The sequence below is a fragment of the Chelonoidis abingdonii genome, chromosome 2, assembly GCF_003597395.2.
Source record: "Chelonoidis abingdonii isolate Lonesome George chromosome 2, CheloAbing_2.0, whole genome shotgun sequence".
In the NCBI taxonomy this organism is placed as follows: domain Eukaryota; kingdom Metazoa; phylum Chordata; order Testudines; family Testudinidae; genus Chelonoidis; species Chelonoidis abingdonii.
This window is the reverse complement of record NC_133770.1, coordinates 38500165-38517129: the sequence shown is the minus strand read 5'-3', so window position 1 is coordinate 38517129 and position 16965 is coordinate 38500165. Positions and strand designations below refer to the sequence as shown.

The following is a 16965-nucleotide window of genomic DNA, read 5'->3' as shown; positions in this document are numbered from 1 at the left end:
TCGGGAAGATCCCCTTGCCACCAGCTGCGCAGCTGTGGGGGCCCCCACTGCCCACAGGGAGTGGGAGCTCTGGGATCCCCTCACTGCCTGCTGCAGCTGGAGCTGTGGGGGATCCCCCGCCACCGCTGGTGGCTGAGAGCTGTGGGGTGCCCCCCCCCGCCCTCAGTGGCTGGGAGCTGCAGGGTCCCCCTGCTGCCCAGGGGTTAGGAGGCGCTGGGGGCACACCACCAGCAGTGGCTGAGAGCTGCGTAGCCTCCAAGCTGACAGCTCCAGCCCTGGGGCAGAAAATGTCACAGAGATCAAGTGGTGCTTGGGACGGGTAAGAAGGGTCACATGTCTCTCGCCAGACGCCTGCAGGGGCATTCATCAGGGAACCACAGTAGCGAAAGGAGCAGACCGTGAGGCCACCACTCCCAGGAGCCAGCGCCCCATCCCGACACCTCCTCTGGCATGGCTGTACTGGTACCACCCCCAGTCCCCACCCCCAGACCCCACCCCAGACAGGAGCCGCCGCTGCATAGAAGGTCTGGGAGCAGTAAAGCCACGCTGAAAGAGCTGCTGCCCAGCACCTCCACATTCTGCTCCTTTCACCACTGCAGTTTCCAGCACAGCAGGAGGACAGAGTCCCCTCCAGGTAACATGGGATGGGGAGGGAATGGGGAGAGCACAGAGCCCCAGGCTGGGGGCAGGGTGTGGAGGAATCATGTGGGGGCTCACATGCCTCCCCCCTTTAGCTAGTGCCCCCCTTTGTGTCCCTCCTGTGAGTCGCCCATTCCTATTATGGCTGAAGAACCTCTCTTGGTAGCAACCTGCTTCAGACTGCAAGGACACCCATCAGGTATGAACCCTGCAACTTTCTGTTTCATTTCTCCAGAGACGGGTCCCTTGGTCCCTGACTCACTCGGTATCTCAAAACAATTCAATACTTCTACCTAAATTGACTACCTCCTGGTTCTTGGCCCCCCTATTTGTGACAATCTGAATCTTCATCTTCTACTCTCTCTAGTTCCCTTATCAATGATCCTTCCCTGTGTGGTGTCTGTGGCAACAATTTCAGAATATGGCTGTTCAAGAAATCTTTATTTTCTAAAATGCTATGCAGTGTTGAAATGTCCACTTCCAGACCATGTTATTATCTCCTCCAATATGTCCAACTTGCACTTCATGCACCAGAAATTTCTTCAATCTTTCAGCAGAAAGGGAGATAAAGTACATCCAAAGCAGGTCTCAGCTGTTGTCCCCTGGTCATCCATTTCCACTACCTGGTATAGAGCTGGACCTGAGAACACTCCCTCCTGCAAACTCCTCTGTTTGACACTCTTGTTTGTCCACTGAGGAATTCAGTTGGCAACTGACATAATAAATCCTGCTGCTTCACACCACTCCCACAGTGACAGAGAAGGATTAATCACTCAGAGATTACAAAGAAAACACAAGCAAACAGGCCTCTCCCATCTGGGCTGTTCAAGGCCCAAAATCCCAGCCACAGGTAATAGTAATGAGGAATTTGATCATTAGAAATACAGATAGCTGGGTCTGTGATGACTGGGAGAAATGCATGCTGAATTGCTTGCCAGGTGCAAAAGTTGCAGATCTCTCAAGACATCTACATGCATCTGACGAAGTAGGTATTCATCTACAAAAGCTCATAGATTCATAGACTCTAGGACTGGAAGGGACCTCAAGAGGTCATTGAGTCCAGTCCCCTGCCCTCATGGCAGGACCAAATACTGTCTAGACCATCCCTGATAGACATTTATCTAACCTACTCTTAAATATCTCCAGAGATGGAGATTCCACAACCTCCCTAGGCAATTTATTCCAGTGTTTAACTACCCTGACAGTTAGGAACTTTTTCCTAATGTCCAACCTAAATCTCCCTTGCTGCAGTTTAAGCCCATTGCTTCTTGTTCTATCATTAGAGGCTAAGGTGAACAAGTTTTCTCCCTCCTCCTGATGACACCCTTTTAGATACCTGAAAACTGCTATCATGTCCCCTCTCAGTCTTCTCTTTTCCAAACTAAATAAACCCAATTCTTTCAGCCTTCCTTCATAGGTCATGTTCTCAAGACCTTTAATCATTCTTGTTGCTCTTCTCTGGACCCTCTCCAATTTCTCCACATCTTTCTTGAAATGCGGTGCCCAGAACTGGACACAATACTCCAGTTGAGGCCTAACCAGCGCAGAGTAGAGCGGAAGAATGACTTCTCGTGTCTTGTTTACAACACACCTGTTAATGCATCCCAGAATCACGTTTGCTTTTTTTGCAACAGTATCACACTGTTGACTCATATTCAGCTTGTGGTCCACTATGACCCCTAGATCTCTTTCTGCCATACTCCTTCCTAGACAGTCTCTTCCCATTCTGTATGTGTGAAACTGATTGTTCCTTCCTAAGTGGAGCACTTTGCATTTGTCTTTATTGAACTTCATCCGGTTTACCTCAGACCATTTCTCCAATTTGTCCAGATCATTTTGAATTTTGACCCTGTCCTCCAAAGCAGTTGCAATCCCTCCCAGTTTGGTATCGTCCGCAAACTTAATAAGCGTACTTTCTATGCCAACATCTAAGTCGTTGATGAAGATATTGAACAGAGCCGGTCCCAAAACAGACCCCTGCGGAACCCCACTTGTTATACCTTTCCAGCAGGATTGGGAGCCATTAATAACTACTCTCTGAGTACGGTTATCCAGCCAGTTATGCACCCACCTTATAGTAGCCCCATCTAAATTGTATTTGCCTAGTTTATCGATAAGGATATCATGCGAGACCGTATCAAATGCCTTACTAAAGTCTAGGTATACCACATCCACCGCTTCTCCCTTATCCACAAGACTCGTTATCCTATCAAAGAAAGTGATCAGATTGGTTTGACATGATTTGTTCTTTACAAATCCATGCTGGCTATTCCCTATCACCTTACCACCTTCCAAGTGTTTGCAGATGATTTCTTTAATTACTTGCTCCATTATCTTCCCTGGCACAGAAGTTAAACTAACTGGTCTGTAGTTTCCTGGGTTGTTTTTATTTCCCTTTTTATAGATGGGCACTATATTTGCCCTTTTCCAGTCTTCTGGAATCTCTCCCGTCTCCCATGACTTTCCAAAGATAATAGCTAGAGGCTCAGATACCTCCTCTATTAACTCCTTGAGTATTCTAGGATGCATTTCATCAGGCCCTGGTGACTTGCAGGCATCTAACTTTTCTAAGTGATTTTTAACTTGCTCTTTTTTTATTTTATCTTCTAAACCTACCCCCTTCCCATAAGCATTCACTATGTTAGACATTCCTTCAGACTTCTCAGTGAAGACCGAAACAAAGAAGTCATTAAGCATCTCTGCCATTTCCAAGTTTCCTGTTACTGTTTCTCCCTCCTCACTGAGCAGCGGGCCTACCCTGTCCTTGGTCTTCCTCTTGCTTCTAATGTATTGATAAAAAGTCTTCTTGTTTCCCTTTATTCCCATAGCTAGTTTGAGCTCATTTTGTGCCTTTGCCTTTCTAATCTTGCCCCTGCATTCCTGTGTTATTTGCCTATATTCATCCTTTGTAATCTGACCTAGTTTCCATTTTTTATATGACTCCTTTTTATTTTGTAGGTCATGCAAGATCTCGTGGTTAAGCCAAGGTGGTCTTTTGCCACATTTTCTATCTTTCCTACCCATCGGAATAGCTTGCTTTTGGGCCCTTAATAGTGTCCCTTTGAAAAACTGCCAACTCTCCTCAGTTGTTTTTCCCCTCAGTCTTGATTCCCATGGGACCTTACCTATCAGCTCTCTGAGCTTACCAAAATCCGCCTTCCTGAAATCCATTGTCTCTATTTTGCTGTACTCCCTTCTACCCTTCCTTAGAATTGCAAACTCTATGATTTCATGATCACTTTCACCCAAGCTTCCTTCTACTTTCAAATTCTCAACAAGTTCCTCCCTATTTGTTAAAATCAAGTCTAGAACAGCTTCCCCCCTAGTAGCTTTTTCAACCTTCTGAAATAAAAAGTTGTCTGCAATGCAGTCCAGGAACTTATTGGATAGTCTGTGCCCCGCGGTGTTATTTTCCCAGCATATATCTGGATAGTTGAAGTCCCCCATCACCACCAAATCTTGGGCTTTGGATGATTTTGTTAGTTGTTTAAAAAAAGCCTCATCCACCTCTTCCACCTGGTTAGGTGGCCTGTAGTAGACTCCTAGCACGACATCACCCTTGTTTTTTACCCCTTTTATCCTAACCCAGAGACTCTCAACACTTCCGTCTCCTATGTCCATCTCCACCTCAGTCCAAGTGTGCACATTTTTAATACATAAGACAACCCCTCCTCCCTTTTTCCCTTGTCTATCCTTCCTGACCAAACTATACCCATCCACACCAACATTCCAATCATGTGTATTATCCCACCAAGTTTCAGTGATGCCAACAAAGTCATAGTTGTATTTATTTATTAGCACTTCCACTTATTAGCACACTCATGCTCCAGTACATCTGTTAGTCTATAACAGGGGTAGGCAACCTATGGCACGGGTGCCAAAGGCAGCACATGAGCTGATTTTCTGTGGCACTCACACTACCTGGGTCCTAGCCACCAGTCCGGGGGGCTCTGCATTTTAATTTAATTTTAAATGAAGTTTCTTAAACATTTTAAAAACCTTATTTTCTTGACATACAACAATAGTTTAGTTATATATTATAGACATAAAAAGAGACCTTCTAAAAACATTAACATGTATGACTGTCATGCAAAACCTTAAATTAGAGTGAATAAATGAAGACTCGGCACAGCACTTCTGAAAGGTTGCCGACCCGATATACACTGTTATACGAGACACATGGCACAAATGTCTACACTGCAATTTTATAGCCTTGCAGCTTGAGCCTGACCCAAGTCAGCTGACCTGAGCTCTGACTCAGTGCCACAGGTTTTTTATATTGCAGTGTATACATACCCAAAGAAGTGCATTTAGGAAATGGGATTAGTGGATAAAGTGTGTGGATGCTAACTGTTGGTGATATATAAATAACATTGCTTTTTTTCCTTTGCTAGTGTAAGCTGTTCCTCAGTGCCTCCTTAGTGCATTTTATTCTCCACTGCCTACTGTATTTTGTAGGTTAAATTTTTAAAATTCTCACGTTCCAAACCTGTAAATAAATGTGAACTGATCCGTAAAGCTACTACTCTCTCCCCTTTCGAGTCCCTTTTCAAGACTCACTTCTGCCACAATTCCTATATGAAATCATCCAACACTGACGGCTAGACATAGAGGAACCTGGGGAAAGTTGGAAATGTTATGTAAAGCCTCCGCTCAAATGTGATTGTAAGATCTGTAGCTTGTATCATTAAGTTCTGCAACCTTTTTGCAGACTTTGTAACTTCGGTTATTGTTAGCATAGTCTTAAGTTTTGTAACCTCTGCAAGCTCTGTAACCTTTTCAAGTTACCATTTGTATGAACTTCCAAGCTGTTTAATATCCCATCACACAATAAGAGAGAGTGTGAACAAGGGAGTGTATGTAGGACTGGGCAGAGAGGAACTGCAAGGAGAAAGGAGCCCAGAGCCAGGAGCCAGGTGTGTATAATATAATCTGTCCTGAGAAGGCAATCACAGGGTGCTGTAAAGAAAAGAAGAACCTGGTATGCATGAAAGGAACTGGTCTGGGAATGCTTCTCGGTGATGGACACAGAAGGAAAACTCAGTGTACATGACAGGAGCCACCCAGTTCCAGCCAAAGGAAGCAGCCATGCACGCAAGCAGCTGCTGCTTCTTGACCTGCCCAGCAGCCTGAATTTGTGACCGCAGGCCGACATACCAGATCTACCATGCTTCGGCATCTCAGCCTCCATGCTGTCTCCAGTAACTCTCTGCCTGTGTAAGTGTGTGGGTGCATGAGGGTATGAATGCAGTGAATGTGTGCGTGTATGAATAAGCTCCATCTCTTTTCTATCTGACTTAACAGCAGCATTGTAATAAAACTAATACACGTGCGAGCCTGGGTTGGTTTTTAGGGAAACAGAGGTAACAGATACTTATTTACATATTTGCGTAAAAACATATGAAATAATAACTTCCACAAATGTACACCCATGGGGTCACTGCCAATAGTTTATTACACCACAGTGTCTGTTTTTCCCAGAAAGTTCACTTTTCAGAGCGTGCCTGTGCACCAGTAAGTCTGCAGCAGTGGTCTTTTCTTTGGTTATTTCTTAAATTTCTAATCGCCTGTGATTACTTAATGTTAAATTGTCACTGAGGCAAGGATTTATTTCTTTAAATACTTAATTCATATGAGGCAAGACTCTCCCCTTCGGTGAGTTATTCTCCTTGATTCAGTTTAAATAAGGAAACTGTTCAGTTTTTATTTTTTTTTCCCCCTGAAGTGGTCAACTTCTGTGCCACTTTTTATCAGTTTTTAATTAAATCTGGAAAAATCAGGTTAGGAGTATTTTTATTTCCTCCAGCAGTTTCAGAGGCTTTTTCTGACCAGAGATCTTCTTTCAGAAATTATTATTATATGTTTTATATTGCAAATGCACTAAGGGGCCTCACTGATCTAGGCACTGCACAAAAACCATACAAATATACTGTCTCTGCCCTGAAAAAGATTTACTATCTCCCAATCATGCTAACAACAGGAGAAACATTTAAAGAAAAAATTCCAGGAGGATACATCTTCAAAACAAACTTCCTATTGAAAAAACTTTGGTCTTTTTCCACTTGTGTTTTAATTTGCTGTTTGAACAGGTTTTCTAGCTAGTTTCCTATACCCTTATAATGAGACTAGGAAATGCTACTACAGTAAATAAACATGTTAAAAGAATAAATTCATGATTTTTTACAAAAAACCTACCATTTTTGTATCTTCACTTTCCTGATATTCTTGTAATTCTGCTTCTAATTTTTGAATTTTAGACTCTTTCTCCTGGAGCGTCTTAATCAAAACCTGCCAACTCGCTGCTAATGAAGAATCTGCATCTTCCTGTATGTGATAATTTTTCTGTTACAAGAGAAGATCCTCCAGTGAGATATGCTAGTTATATAAAATCACACAGTACTTTTTCTTAAAGTTACAGAATTTCAGGATACTTTTTGTTGTAACTTAAGGACACTATTATTAAACATTAAGTTCTGTAGTCCTGTTGAATGTGATTAGCTTTTCATTAGAACAACATTTAACTGCATTTCAAGTACAGAAACAAAAGGGCATTTACAGAATAATTATACAAGAAAAGCATATAAAGTAAAACATACTGAAAAAGAACAGAAAAGATGGATGAGACACTGGCAGATCAGGTGCCAGCTCATGCCAAGGCCACTGGGCCTCACTGGACACTGACAAATGCATAACTAGAAACCAGTCTGGCTTGCCTGTGTGTTAGCATTGTTAAAATAGATATTAGAGTTTTAAGAATGTGTTTTATGGAATGCTTGTAGGATGCTGCATGTATTAATCATACTTATAATATTTGTATGTCATGTTATAAGGTAGTGTTTAAGTGTCTTCTCTGTAACTATAAAAATGTTTAAGACTGTTAGCCCTGACAGTAAAGGGAGAAGCACTCTCAAGCATGAAATACTAGTTTACCAAAAGAGGTGTTATCTCCTGCCCAACAAAAGAAGGTCTACACACAAGCCAAGCTGTTGTGGAACAGTAATGGATAAAAGACCCAGTTGAGTGCCTTCCCCACCCCTCTGAAGAGGGTACACGCACAAGCCCTTGCTGGGGGAAAGTAATAAAAATCCCTGTTAAGGAAAAATTATTATCCTTATGCTGCTTGAACTCTGAGAGGCGATGATTTCTAAGCATAAGCAAAGGGTCCCCAGTGGTTTAGCTTGGGTTAGCCCTAAAGGATATATAAAGCTCGCATATTAAAGCAGCAATCATCTTTTGGAACATAAGACAGTATCGTGTCTTTAACCTTGTAAACAACATTTCTTCTTCCCAATTAATAAATCTTGAATTAGTATTATAGGATTAGCTACAGGCATTGTCTTTGGTTTGTGATCTGAGGCACAGTTGACCTGGGGTATGTGACTAGTCCTTTGGGACTGGGAATAACTGGAATATTGTTGTGATTTTTGGCAAAGGGGATCATATATCACAAAGGCAGGTTTGCCTGAGAGGCAAGACAGAACAAAGTGCCAAAGGGGAACGTTATTCCATATGAAGACTTATAGTTCTTTAAGAGTTCTAATCTAATTATAGAACATACAACCAGTTTGGGGTTTATGCCATGTTCCTTGACAGTCTGCCCCGAGGTTGGCACTCATGCTCATGAGACACTCCAGATAACTTGACAACGAACACAATGAATACATCCTATATATTTTAATACATCTCTAACGTGAAAAATGTACAGTTAATGTGACATTCAATTTAATTTTGCACTGTTATCATAGAATCATAGGACTGGAAGGGAGCTCGAGAGCTGATCTAGTCCAGTCCCCTGCACTCATGGCAGGACTAAGTTTATCTAGATCAGTTGTTTTCAAATTGCAAGTTGTGACCCAATACTGGGTTGCAGACTGTAAGGCACTGGGTCGCAGTGGCTCTGGTCAGCACCACTGACCAGGCCATTAAAAGTCCCATCGGTGGTGCTGCCCAGCTAAGACAGGCTAGTGTCTACCTGTACCAATACCACGCTGTGCCCTGGAAGCATCCAGCAGCGGATTCGGCTTTTAGGCAGGGAAGGTACAGGGCTCTGCGCTGCCCCTGCCCCGAGCACTAGCTCTGCACGCCCATTGGCTGGTTTCCGGCCAATGGGAGCTGGGTGGGTGATGCCTGCGGGCGAGAGCTGTGTGGAGCCACTTGCGTGCCTCCACCTAGGAGCCAGACTTGCTGCTGGCCACTTCCAGGGCGCAGCGCAGTCCATGGTGCCAGGACAAGCAGGAAGCCTGCCTCTGCACCCCAGCTGCACCACTGACCGAGAGCCACCAGAGGTAAGGCCATGCCTCAACCCCATGCCCCAATCCCTGCCCCAGCCCTGAGGCCCCCTCCCGCATCCCGCATCCCAACGCCTCATTCCCGGCCCCACCCCAGAGGCTGCATCCCCAGCCCAGAACCCTGAGCCCCTCCCACATGCTAACCCCCTGCCCCAGCCCAGAGCCCCCTCCCACATCCTGAACCCCTCATTCCTGGCCCTACCCCACAACCCTCACCCCAAGCCTCTGCCCCAGCCCTGAGCCCCACCTGCACCCCACACCCCTTATCCCCAGCTTCGTTGGGTCATGGGCATCAACAATTTTCTTCAACTGGGTCACCAGAAAAAAAACTTTGAAAACCACTGATCTAGGCCATCCCTGACAGGTGTTTGGCTAACCTCCTTTTAAAAATCTCTAATTATGGAGATTCCAAAACCTCCCTAGGCAATTTATTCCAGTACTTAACTACCCTGACAGTTAGGAAGTTTTTCCTAATATCCATCCTAAACTTCCCCTACTGCAATTTAAGCCCATTGCTTCTTGTCCTGTCCTTAGAGGTTAAGGAGAACAATTTTTCTTCCTCTTCCTTGTAACAACCTTTTATGTACTTGAAAACTGTTATCACGTTCCCTGTCAGTCTTCTCTTTTCCAGACTAAACATACCCAGTCTTTTCAATCTTCCCCCACAGGGCATGTTTTCTAGACCTTGAACCATTTTTGTTGCTCATTGTATTAACAAACCTCGGACAGGCAGAAGCTGTGAGGTGAAGACAGGGGTGGATCACTCCAACTGCTCTGTTCCATACTCAGTGTGTCTGCTGCAAGGATACTGGTGACTGTCAGAGACAGGATACCGGGCTAGATGGACCATTGGTCTGACCCAGTATTGTAGTTCTTATGTCCTTAATTTTTCACATTAAGGAGAATAAAGGGCAAAACAGTCTCTTCTCTAATATGCTTTAATCTGCTTTGTAAACTTAAAGTGGAATTTAATGACAACAAAATAATAATATTCATCATTAAGGCTGCACGTCTGTCACAGAGGTCATGGATTCTGGGACTTTCCATGACCTCCGTGACTTCTGCAGCAGCTGGTGCTGGCTCAGGGGCTGCCTGAGTTGGGCAGCCCCTGGGCCAGCAGCAGCAGTTTGGATGTGTGGGAGGGGGCCCAAGCCTGGGGTTGGAGTAGCGCTTACCTGGGGAGGGGCTTCCCCAGTTCCTACTGGCATGTCCCTGCAGCTCCTAGGTGGAGGCGTCAGGGGGCTCCGTACACTGCCCATGCCTGCAGGTGCCATCCCTGCAGCTCCCATTGGCTGCGGTTCCCAGCCATTGGGAGCTGCAGAGCTGGCACCTGTGACGGGAGCAGCACATGGAGCCCCCCCGGTTGTCCTTCCCCCTAGGAGCTACTGGTACATGTGGAGCCAAGTAGGGAGCCTGCCAGCCACGCCACTCCCCACTCCCCAGCACCAGCTGGGGTCCCAGGCCACCTCTCAGTACACATGGCACCTGTGGACTGCCCTCCCAGAGCACCCACTGCCCCCCCCCGCCCAAGTTTTAATTAGGAGTATATAGTAAAATTCATGGACGAGTCATGGGCCATGAATTTTTGTTTACTGCCGGTGACCAGTCCATGACTTTTAGTCACAGATATTTTTAGTAAAACATAGCCTTATTCATTATCATATGTGGTTCACCAGTAGTGCTACAAGCTGTAGAGTATGAAGTGCTATTATAGTAAAAGGTAGTTATTTTTGTTTCTTGAAGAAATTTAAAACAGTTATTTTTAAAGAGTTTCTTCCTGTTGTATATACTGGGAGATATATTTTAATGCAATATATGGCTCAAGTGTAGGGGGTAGTGCCTGAAGTCCAGTAATTTAGAATAAATTTTATTTTTTAAAATCAATAAAAAAAAAGGTTATATGTTTCCAGGTTTTCTTGGGGAACATATACATCTGTTTAATTTCTTTGGATCCAGAGAAAATAGTTTAAAAAATGAGGCTAATAGCAGCACATCTCCCTCCAGAAGCTGTAGATGAGAGGAAAAAGACAAGCTGCAGAAAAGATTAGCAATTCCAATTTTTCTTCTGAAGTGGGGGGGAGGGATTCAGTACAAAGAGATCACACATATCACACATCTATGAACAATGTTTAACTCTGTACCTTAACTTGCTTCTTGTAAATGTATTAAATGTATGCATTCCTTCTAAGGCCTGCTTCATTCTATCTTGGAATAGAGTTGCAATATGGTTTTGCTATATTTTCTTATCTATAAAAATCACAGTTTCTTTTTTCAAAATATGATACTACTGTGTGACACAAACTGTACCAAATTTCCTATTTATGGGATGTAATGATAAAGGATTAGAAGGATTAAATGGGTGTTTGAAATATATTCCATTGGATCAGTTTTCCTGATGGAAAATTGTAAATTTGAGGCAAAAAATCAAAATTTTCCTGCAGAAAATTTAATTTTTTACAGAAAATGGATTTTCCATTGGAAAACCATTCAGATGTAGAATTCCCAACTACCTCTAATATTTATTGTCAATTTGTCCCAAATTGGAATATTTTGATTTGTTGAAATGAACTAAAATGCTTTGTTTCAAGTCACTTCAACATTAAACTGCATTATCCTAGCACAGGGGTTGGCAACCTTTCAGAAGCGGTGTGCCGAGTCTTCATTTATTCACTCTAATTTAAGGTTTCACATGCCAGTAATATATTTTAATGTTTTTAGAAGGTCTCTTTTAATATAAAACTAAACTATTGTTGTATGTAAAGTAAATAAGGTTTTTTAAATATTTAAAAAGCTTCATTTAAAATTAAATTAAAATGCAGAGCCCCACAGACCGGTGGCCAAGACCCAGGCAGTGTGAGTGCCACTGAAAATCAGCTCGAGTGCCACCTTTGCCACATGTGCCATAGGTTGCCTACCCCTGTCCTAGCATGTGTGCATTGTCTTATGGGAGCTGTAGTTCCAGCCCTTATTGCCTCCTATGGGCCAGGCTCCCTAGCCTGATTACATCTTCCAAAATGCACCCAGTCATAGAACTCCCATGATACACCATGCAGCTCAATCCCAGACTTGCATAATGGGAGACAGTCTTGCCAAGGAGACTGACCCCTAGGGCAGGATAGGGGCTTAAACTACAACTCCCATAAGACAATGTGCACATCCTAGGGAAATGCAGTTTAATATGAAATTACTCAAAATGAAAAATTTGGGGGCATTTAAACAAACCAAAATGAAACATTTCAATTTTGGGAAAGTTAAAATATTTTGTTTTGATCAAAAAATATCAAAACAAAATATTCTGACATTTCCAAAGTGTATTTTTTTAATTTCTATTTTGCAGAGAATTTCAAAATTTTGACTTTTTGTCCCAATTTGGGACAAATACAAAATTTATAATGTTGGAATTTCCTGCAGGACAGAAATTCCATTTTCTGACCAGCTCTAATAAATACCTTAGCTTGTATACAATAAAAAGTTCCATAGTTTGGAATTTTGTTCCTTTCTTTTAAAAAAAATCTAAAATGTAAACATTTTTCTCCTGATTTAAAAAAATATTATACTGAAATATATCTTTTATTGCCTATTTTTTCTAGATGGAATTGATTCCTCTTGAAGACTATGGAATATCCAAAAGACTAAAGAGAGAGGATATTTTACACTGGCTGAAATCCTAGCCTTCATTGAAGACAACGGCAAAATTGCCATTAAATTCAATGGAGCCCAGATTTCACCCATTGTATTTTACATTTGTTTTATTTCTTCACTGTGTATTTGTATTCCCCGGTATTGGAGGGTGGGTATACATCCTCTTGTGTATCAGGTCCGTTTTGCAAAATAAGGACCATGGATGAAATCCTGACCCCACTGAAGTTAACAAACAAACCCGAAAAACCTCTCATTGACTTCAATATGGACAGTAATTCACCACTGATCCTCCAGTTGACGGCATGCAAGGGGATTGCTCTGCCCACGCAAAGCCCTAACAGTACTGGGCCTGAAAGATTTCCCAACGGAGGTGACCTATGAATTACTGTTCATTTTTGTTCCAACTTGATTTCAACCTCCAACTATGCAGGTGGGAAGGTACTCCCTTTTTGGGTTGGAAAAATTAAGCCATCTTTTGTTTTGTGCAAGTGTCAAATTTCACAAGAACTTCTTCCTGTTGCCATAAAATAAACAGAAAAAAAAATCTTAAAATGGGTAAAAAAGTTTAATTATGTTTATTAAAGACTAGAGGTTGGAATTTCTATGGAAACACTTGTGCTAGGTGTAAAGAAGGCAGGCTATTCATTTTAAGAAAGAGGGGTATATGTCCATTTTTTCAGATCCATTGTAATAGTCTGCACCAGATAATCTATATTTAGTTCCTCGATAATTTTCACATTGGAGAATATTTTATCAATATCCTAATTGAGTGCCTAAGCCCTGTTCCCTACAGAACAGCTTCTTCGTCAACATTAACCTTGGCACAATTTTCAATCATTGATAACTTCAATAATATTCTACCAATTTTGTTTTCTAATTGGATTATTGACATGTTCTTCAATGAGGATTATTAAAGATTGAAGCTGCAAAATTCAGCCATTTAAAACTTAAGTATTTGTATGGGAAAACATATTTTTCTTATCCTCAAAAGCATCTGAAAAGGATCTTGCTCAAATCTTAAACAAAAACAAACAACAAAAAAAGATTCTCCTTTGATCAAAGACCAAGCAGAAAAGATATCAATCCACATTTTTCTTTTCAGAACATTCTGAGATGTGAAGACAATGGTTTATCATCAAAACTGTTCTGCAACCTTCACTATACAATTTACTACCAAATACTATGATATTTTAAGCATAAGTGCTTGATTAATACATTAATCCTGAACTTTCTGTTTCTAATTGTGAACACTGAATCTCACTAAGATAAGCAATAAGCTTAGATGCAAGTAGATCTGATCAGTTAATCATGAAGAGAAATTATACATCTTCACATCCCACTAATTAAGGGAAAAATGCAAATTAATAATGTTTTTCAAACTTGAATGACAGTAACCAGATTATGTACATTGTACAAATACTAAAGATTTTCAGCTTTGAATTGATTTGATGTGTGTAATCAAGCAATCATAGATTAACAGACAGCAATAAAAATAATATGAGTCAGAGATCTGGGAAAATGTCAGGTAATCAGAAAAGTGAAGGCTAACGGAGGCAAGAAATGCAGAAAGTTTCATACCTGATAACACCCACGGGTTTGAATTTTGTCTAGAATGCTCAGAAATGCCATTTCTTTTGCTTTAAAATTTGAATATAAAAGAACTAAGAATATAATTACTACAAAATAACGTTAAACACTTTCATCATATCTGGACATAAAGAGACAACAATTTTTCTTTCAAAACACCACCACCAGCAAATGGAACATGACCAGACACCGAAGATTTGAAGACATTGATGTTCTGGCAATATTCCAAAAAGAACCTAGTTATGCCAATTAAACCTGCTCTGAAGTTGGAGTGGAGGGAATTTTTAAAAGAAATCAGTAAGGTAGTGCTAACGACCTGTGAAATTAAAATTATATGGTCACATTTTTGCCATTGTTACTGATAAACAATTCAAATATTGAAATCAACACTTAAAAATTCTAAATGTACAACTATTTTAATGCTAGCTATGCAATAAATGTCATTTTATGAAGAATGCTCAATGGTGGCTGTCGGCTAACATTTTAGTGGGATTCTAACTCACGTTAGCTGTGCATTTACTCATTTTAGAGTCAGTCCTATGGTGAGGACTTCCTTGGTATACTTCATGGATAACAAAATCTTGTAACTCTGCTACTTCTGATAGCCTGTGTAATACTGTTTTAACATGCTGGATTGTCACATGACAACATGAGGGACAATTACATTATTTCTAGGACTGTTGATTAATCGTAGTTAACTCAAAAAAATTAATTGCGATTAAAAAAATCAATTAATCACCGTTTCAATCACACTATTAGACAATAAAGTGCCAATTGAAATGCATTAAATATTTTGGATGTTTTCTACATTTTCATATATTATTGTATTCTGTCCTGTAATTGAAAACAAAATATATATTATTTTTATAAGTATTTGCACTGTAAAAATGATAAACAAAAGAAATAGTATTTTTCAGTTCACCTCATGTAAGTACTATAGTGCAATCTCTTTGTCATGAAAGTGCAACTTACAAATGTAGATTTTTTTTTATTACGTAACTGCACTCAAAACCAAGACGTAAAACTTCAGAGCCTACACATCCACTCAGTCCTATCTCTTGTTCAGCAAAATCGCTAAGACAAACAAATTTGTTTACATTTACAGGAGATAATGCTGCCCTCTTCTTATTTACAATGTCAACAGAAAGTGAGAACTGGTATTTGCATGGCACTTTCGTGCCCAGCATTGCAAGGTATTTACGTGCCAGAAATGCTAAACTTTTATATGCCCCTTCATGCTTCAGCCACCATTCCAGAGGACATGCTTCCATGCTGAGGACGCTCATTAAAAACATAATGTGTTAATTAAATTTGTGACTGAATTCCTTGGGGGAGAATTGTATGTCCCCTGTTCTGTTTTACCCACATTCTGCCCATATAGTTCACGTTATTTTGGTCTTGGATGACGACCCAGCACGTTGTTTGTTTTAAGAACACTTTCACTGCAGATTTCACAAAACACAAAGAAGGTACTAGTGTGAGATTTCTAAAGATAGCTACATCAGTCAACCCAAAGTTTAAGAATCTGAAGTGCCTTCCAAAATCTGAGAGGGACGAGGTGTGGAGCATGCTTTCAGAAGTCTTAAAAGAGAAACACTCTTATATGGAAACTACAGAACCCAAACCATTAAAAGAGAAAAATCAGCCTTCTGCTGGTGGCATCTGACTCAGATAATGAAAATGAACATGTGTCAGTCCACTGTGCTTTGGATTGTTATCGAGCAGAACCCATCATCAGCATGGACATGTTCCCTGGAATGGTGGTTGAAACATGAAGGGACATATGTATCTTTAGCATATCTGGCACAAATACAGACGCTCCCCAGGTTACGCAAACCCAACTTACGGAAATCCGCACTTACAGAAAAAGTTCCGTAGCTTTTTTTTTTTTTAGTGTAATTGTCGGAAATACGTTCCTGACTTACGCAAAATTTAACTAAACGCAAGGCATTCCGGAATGGAACACTTGCAAATGTCAAGGAGCTTCTGTACTTTGCAACACTGGCTACAAAATTGCCATGAGAATGCCCATTCTCACTTTCAGGTGACATTGTAAACAAGAAGCGGGCAGGCTTATCTCCTGCAAATGTAAACAAACTTGTCTGTCTGAGCGACTGACGGAACAAGATGTAGGACTGAGTGGACTTGCAGACTCTACAATTTTACATTGTTTTATTTTTAAATGCAGGTTTTTTTGTCCATAATTCTACATTTGTAAATTAAACTTTCATGATAATGAGATTGCACTACAGTACTTATATTAGGTAAACTTAAAAATACTATTTCTTTTGTTATTCTACAGTGCAAATAGATAAAAAATAAATATAAAGTGAGCATAGTACACTTTGTAGTCTATTTAATAATTGAAATATATATATTTGAAAATGTATAAAATATCCAAAATATTTAATAAATGGTATTCTATTATTGTTTAACAGTGCAATTAATCACGATTTATTTTTTTAATCTCTTGACAGCCGTAATTATTACCCAATAGGTGGTAGTTAAATGTAACTCTTGCTCTTTGACATAGGGTATGTCTACACTATGAAATTAGGTCGAATTTATAGAAGTCGATTTTTTAGGAAGCAATTTTATACAGTCGATTGTGTGTGTCCCCACTAAGCACATTAAGTCGGCGGAGTGCATCCAAAGTACCGTGGCTAGCATTAACTTCTGGAGCGTTGAACTGTGAGTAGCTATCCCACAGTTCCCACAGTCTCCGCCACCCATTGGAATTCTGGGTTGAGCTCGCAATGCCTGATGGGGCAAAAACATTGTCGTGGGTGGGTTGGGGTACATGTCATCA

The 16965-nt window shown here is 41.0% G+C and overlaps 1 protein-coding gene across 1 annotated transcript in view; it reads right to left on the bottom strand.

The window, feature by feature from the left end:
* C2H10orf67 (chromosome 2 C10orf67 homolog) overlaps window positions 1–16965 on the bottom strand; it is a 144039-nt gene that overhangs the window by 113277 nt on the left and 13797 nt on the right. Inside the window, 1 exon segment of the mRNA XM_075061938.1 lies at window positions 6835–6981. Coding sequence (XP_074918039.1) covers window positions 6835–6981 — 147 coding nt within the window.